This window comes from Asparagus officinalis, chromosome 7 (genome assembly GCF_001876935.1).
Source record: "Asparagus officinalis chromosome 7, Aspof.V1, whole genome shotgun sequence".
Classification (NCBI taxonomy): Eukaryota; Viridiplantae; Streptophyta; class Magnoliopsida; order Asparagales; family Asparagaceae; genus Asparagus; species Asparagus officinalis.
The window spans coordinates 130,229,594-130,236,332 of record NC_033800.1 but is presented as its reverse complement, the minus strand read 5'-3'; the positions used below and the strand labels follow the sequence as shown (position 1 = coordinate 130,236,332).

At 38.2% G+C, this 6,739-nt stretch overlaps 1 protein-coding gene across 1 annotated transcript in view; it reads left to right on the top strand.

Annotated features, from left to right (window-relative positions):
- LOC109846916 (homeotic protein knotted-1-like) overlaps positions 3,112 to 6,739 on the top strand; it is an 8,402-nt gene continuing 4,774 nt past the window's right edge. The window contains 4 exon segments of the mRNA XM_020416153.1: positions 3,112 to 3,536; positions 3,608 to 3,682; positions 3,685 to 3,711; positions 4,168 to 4,309. Of these exon segments, the coding sequence (XP_020271742.1) occupies positions 3,279 to 3,536; positions 3,608 to 3,682; positions 3,685 to 3,711; positions 4,168 to 4,309 (502 nt within the window). The 5' untranslated portion in view covers positions 3,112 to 3,278.

The window sequence follows — 6,739 nt, the reverse complement described above, 5'->3', positions numbered from 1 at the left end:
CGCTGGGTTTGCTTGTGTCACAGCTGCTGCACTAGTGCGTATGTTGTCCTAACCGCATTCTTGTAGGCTTGGGTATCCTCCATGTCCATATACCCATGAGCCTTAGCTATCAACTGCTCGTATGTAGAGTATCGCCTTTTGGCGAGCGAGTCGGTCAACTCATCATTTGATAGGCTAGCCACAATGACCTACATGGCGACCGTGCTTCCTAAGTCATCAACCTCCAATCACGTCATTTTGGAACCTCTTGAATTAGCTTCGAAGGATCTCTCCAGGCTCCTGCCTCATTTGTATCAATACATGAGCAGACAATTTCTACTTGGTGTCGGCCAAGATGTGGTGCACAAACTTCTGGCTGAGTTACACCAGGGCTTAGCACTTTCCAACAAGGTGATGGCAAAGTACATGCAGATAATGGCTTCGGGTGCCTACAACATGCTCATCATGTCATAGTAGTTCTGAACATACTTCGCAGGATCTCCCTCACCCTTATATTTCTCTACTTGAGGTATCTTGAATTTCTTACATGGGGCATTCATGATGTCATCAGTGAGAGGAGTGTTTCCCGTATGGCTTCGGCAATTGGTCAGTAAGTACGATCATAGCTGGAGACTGTAGGTAGCTGAGGGGCCTGGAGTGGAATGATAACACCGAGGACTTCGCTGAGCTCCTATGGTAGCATGCTCTCTGCCATCACAACTAGGGTTGGGAACTCTTATTAGCCACTTCCATGTATTGAGAGTAGCGTTGACGAGGATCCACTCGGCGAGTCGGCTGGGGTGGAGAAGGAGAAGCGTGTTCGACTCGGCTTCTCTATTGTCTAATATGAGTAGCATGCAGAGGCAGGGGGAGCTTTAGGCTAGGCTTCTGGTGGAGGATGAGCTGCAGAAGGTTGGTTCCCTGATGGTGGGGGAGCAGCGGAGTAAACGGGCTAAGGAGGAGGAATCCGATGGAGAAGTTCGGTGGTGAAAGCCACAAACTGTTGCTAGAAAGCTTAGGTGATCCGTTGGGTCAACTCTTCAAGCTAGGCTTGAGTGACATAAACTGGATGCAGTGCTCTAGGGATGGACTGATCAGGCTTGTGCTCAGAATCAGACATAATTGCACGGAGAAGAAAGAAGGCCCCACTATGGGAACCAAACTATTGATGGATGATATCAAACAGTCAATGAGAGAAGCAACTTAGTTGATGAAGGTCCTCTAACCCTCCGAATGTCCTGCTCTGAAGTGGGTTGTTCTTCCCCGCACAAGTAAAAAATCATAAGATGACGTAGTTTGGTTCTCTGGTTGTTCCTCCGACGATCAAATCAGTAATATGCTTGAGTGAAGAAGTAACTAAACTGTCGTAATTCTGAAGCATAGTGGGTAGAGATAGAGGTCTTACCTTTATGCTAAAAATAGTAATCATATTTATAGTAGTAGTAGAGTGATAGGATAATAACTTCGATTGAGTATGGGTTGGCGGCCAAGTCAGCGTCTACTTTACATGTGTCGGTTAACGAGTGGAGGAGAGGTCACTTCGGTATTTAATATGAAGTGATTAAGGGCGTGCGTTGTCGACGTGGTCCGATGTGTCATAAAAACTATTGGGGGCAAAAACATAATGACATCCATTATGCATTTAATGACATCTATTTTGAGGTGATTAGTTGCCAGAGCGCGAGAGGGGGCTCGAGACTTGAGGTAGTCGTTGCCTTTCCACTCGTCTAGTGGAAGGTCGAGAAGTACCATCTTTTGAGTCGCCTTCGTGAAATGTCGATCGAATGGTCGGTCGAGCAGGTTGATCAAGAAGTCGACCTAGCCAAGTGTCGATATGTCATGTTTTTTGAGTCGCCCTCGCAAGATGTCGGCGTGTCGAGTCGTCTGAGCTGGGCCTTCGGTTATCTTGAAATGAAGAGCTAGCTCGATTACACATAATATGGGACATTTGTCTGCTATTGATTGGAGATTATTTTTTAGCACTAAAGCGGCTATTGAAACATACGGAAATAGCTCTATATAAAGGGTGTTTTTTAAGATCTAGATTTCAATCCAAAAAATTATGTTATAGAGAACGGCAAAAAGAGAGAAGAAGTGAGATTAATATTTTTTCTAGGATTTGCCAAAAAAAGAAAGAAAGAAAGAAAGAAAAGGTAAATGAAAATTTACAATATTCTTCAATATAGTAAAACTATTCCCTTCCCCCTTCTCCTGTGAACATAAGCACATTATTACCGAACCACATAAATCTCATATTTTTATGGTGTTTGCATTAATTGATTGTTAATTTATTCTTGAGATCATTATGTCATTTCACACTAAATTAATCCTAGGTTTCACAACAGAGGGCAATCTTGTAGTAAAGAAATTGACATGGGTTAGAACGGATATATCGGATGGTAAAAATTGGTACAGAAAAATATTTAACAATGAAACAATCTTCAACGAACTAATGCAAATTAGAACAAATAGAATTTATTACATTTTGAGATCCTGAATTTTGATGCAACTACCCAGGTAATCCTAAAATCTGCATATCTACACGAATAATTTTAAGATCATTGATTCTAATTACATGAATGATCTTGAATCTGATGGTGGCCAAATGCCATTGTTTTGTTTTGTTTTGTTTTTGTTTTTGTTTTTTTGCTGTTGTAAAGTGTTTTTTTATGTTAGCTAGGATTTCTTTTCTTTTTTTCTTTTTTTTTTTTTTGGATGGGGGGTGTAATGAAATTACTTGCTATTGTAGAGTTAGAGTACATTTAGATTTACAACTAAGGAGATAAGTGAGTAATCATTATAGTAAACCTGATTCAAACCCCAAACTTTAATCCCAATCCTAACTAAAACACTAGCCCTAATCCTAGATAATGCTATCTAATATCTTGAGGAAACTCCAAATCAGCAAAGATATCCTAGGGTCATTTATATAATTACAATAGTAATCTGAATGTCAATCATATATATGCGTGGAGTTTAAAGTCACATTTATAATTACACCTTACCTCCAGTCAAAGTACTAGAATGAAATTACTCCTTTCTAAATCCCATGCACCAAATAACTAGTGAAAGAGCTATTAACTCCACCGCCGGTGTAACACAACTCGCGTCCTCTTGATTTGACACAGGAAAAGAAAGTTATCAGACATTGTTTGCTTTCACAACTCTCTCTCTCTCTCTCTCTAAGCTCCCTCATTCTCTCTCTCTAGCTAGGTCTCCAACCTATCTACCATTCTCCTTTCCCCTCTCCTCCCCATACCCTCTGCTCAAAACTTTCCTTTCTCTCTTAGCTGAAAGCCATGGAGCAATTCTCAAACTCGAGACCCACTGCCTTCATGTACTTGCCATCCTCAGCTCAAGAATCACATCCACCTTTCTATAACCCTAACCCTAACCCTAGTTCTCTATACTCCTCCAAGTCCGAAGCAGCAGCGAGCTCCTCACAAAACCCACATGCAATTAGACTTGTCTCAACCGATGACGAGTCCATCAAGGCCAAGATCGTCGCCCACCCTCAGTACTCGGCCCTTCTCAGAGCCTACATGGACTGCCAAAAGGTTTTAACCCGGCCCGGCCCGGCCCGTTAACTGCTAGCTTATCCTAATATTGATGTCAGTTATTTTCATAGGTTGGAGCATCACCTGAGGTGGCGGGAAAGCTCTCGGCGATTGCGCGGGAAATCGAGGCCGACGAGATGCCAGCTCAGCGGACCCAGAGCTTGATCAGTTCATGGTGATTGGTTTTTTATTTCTTCTATATATGTAGCTTAATATATAATTTTGGTTGTTTAATTTCTTAGTAATCTTGAATTCCAGCTCATATATAGCTTCTAAATTTTGGTGAGGTTATAATTTACATTTTATAAAATAAAATACTCTCTACTCTCTCTCGCAGATTGATCGACCAGGGGAAAACTTGGATTCATCCACTGGTTTTTTTTAAACTCGTTTTAAATTTGTGATCAAAGATATTCAGAATCTGAATTAATTGTTCTAGCATCATCTTAGAATGACTTTTACTTCATAAATAAGTTACATTCAAATTATGATTAAAAATAAAAGCTATAGTTTTGTACTCTACTTAGCACTGTACTAATCATTGAAATTAGGGTATTAACTGAAGATTATTGTAAGTCTATACTTCAACACTTTAGTTTTTTCTCTTCTTTTCATGGAAATTTTGTTGCAGGAAGCATATTGCAATATTTTGGTGAAGTACAGAGAGGAGCTGACGAGGCCACTGCAGGAGGCTATGGATTTCTTCAGGAGGATCGAGGCCCAGTTCAGCTCCCTAACTAACGGAGCTAGAACTGTTTCTATATTTTCTTCCGGTACTTAATTAATCACAATCAATCTTTATTAATTAATTAAGCTCTTTGAGGTTACTAGGGTTTCCAGCTTTTCGTTTGCAATAGTGGATTTCATTATAGTACGTACGGTTTTACCACGAGATCAGTGAGAGACTGACTAACACTTGGGGAGTCCCTTTCTTTATGGGGAAAATGAGGTGTGGCTCTTTTCTTTCCTCTTGTGATGTTTTTTTAACTATTCTTTTTTATTTTTTTAGAGTATCTTTTTTATTCTATTTTTGTTATACTTTTCTTTTCTTTGCTATTTTTGTTATACTTTCCTTTTTGATACACTATTTTTAAGAAATTTCTAATATCTAGCCAGTGTATACTTAGAGTAGGAAACATTATATATTAATATAGAACACGTGGGGATATTAGTTCATAGAGCAGTGAGACCGCCAAAAGATCTAACTCGGGAAGAGTTAGAGAGATTATATATATATATATATATGAGAAAAATGGAGAAACTTGGTACCAATTTGTTCCAAGCAACTTAATAGTGATGTGGCATAATCTTGTCCCTACATCTATATTGGAGTTAGTGAATGATGGTTGAGGCTCTATCTTCGAGGTGTGATATAGGGAAAAGATTAGGTCACATCACTACCAAGTTGCTTTAAACAACTTGGTACCAAGTTTCTTCATTTCTCTCATATATATATATATATATATTCATGCTTTGAAATCCCAAAATTGCTCTCGTGCTTTGAAATCCCAAAATTGCTCTCATGCTTTGAAAAATCAAAGGAAATGTACCTTATATACTTGCAAAAGGCAAGGGTAATACCCTCGTAGTTGGAAAAACAATGTAAATGGCCTTTCACTTAGGGAGATCAACTGAAACACCTTCACACTAGGAAAAGTCAACAGAAATGCCTTACACTCGAAAAAGTTCGAAAAAAATAAAATAAAATCCTAACATTGATGCTTTCATTCTCTTAACAATTCAAGCACATTGCCCGCACATGTCGTTCTTTGTTGTGCACGGAAATTGGGTGCACCAGCATATCAGTTGTTAATATTAGCATTACAAATTTTTGAAGGGAGAGGCTGGTGACTAATAAAATCCTTGCTTTCTTAAGGTGACTCTGACGAATAGAAGACCAAATTTTTTTGGGTTCGACACTGAAACCTACCTTCCTCGAAAATAATGTGCATACTGCGTTCTCATCAACAACCTCAATTATTTGGCTCATTCTTCTATTAATTAATTGGTTATAAATGATTTTATTTAGTTAATAGTGACATTCGTATATAAGAAACTTGGGATGCGATTCCAATCACTGTGTCAGGGTATGTGACCTATGACAAGATAGTGATAGGGTGAGTGTTCCCTTGCTCTAGTGATCCTCAGGCACATCGTAATGGGATATGAAATCTCAATGATAATTTCTCTTCTATTTAAATTCAACGGATAAACCAAGTTCTGTTTGATGCATGCGTTAAATTAATAGTTTTTCCGTTGGTGCTTATTATTATTTTTACTCTTAAGACTATTTTTATGATATTGTGTAACACTTATCATAAATATATGGACCTATATTTATAATATTATTGTTCTTTTAACTTTTTAGGATAGATATTCTTAACATTGGAATAATAGTACACGGCACGTGCATATGGACCTATATCATATTAATCATATTAATGCATAAATCAATCAGTTTTGTACTATATAGGAGAGTAATGATTTATGATCTGAGCTTTTATTGCTGAGTAAACTGTCTTCTGCTCCGTTATTGGAAGTTCACATGTTATTGTTCATGATAGTAGCTCTACAGGGGAACATAGTATTACACACATATCCCAAAATACCACATTAGCAACCAGTGGGTAGATGTAGGTGTTGAGGTAACTAATATGTGAGTATATCTCACATCAAATAGGATAAAGAAAAAGTGAGTTTAAAATAAGAGTAGGTGTTAATATTTAGATATTATAGGTTTAAATTGATTCCTAGACTCTATTTAAGGCTCATTAATAGTCAATATATCGGGCTCAATTTCTTCTCAACACTAGGATCCATGAAATAGTGGGATGGACAAATAATAAATAAGTAGAGTATAATCCCTCGTTTATAGATAAAGAGAAATCACTGGTTCATTTGAAGTTGCCATGTGACAATTAGTGGTTTACCCTAAGTCGATCGCCATGTGTAAGTTGAGATTTATGAACAAGTACTCTCTTTTGATTAGTTTAAGGGGAAATTGCTTCTAGCCTCCAATTTTATTATAAGTGTTATACCCTCTCCCAAGACTTTTTCAACGCTCTCAAAACCCCCAAAAGCAAACACATAATTTCTTGAGTCCCCAAAACACAAAACCCAGGAGTTTAAAACATGTGAAGACTATAATTCTCTCTCTCTCTCTCTCTCTCTCTCTCTCTCTCTCTCTCTCTCTCTCTCTCTCT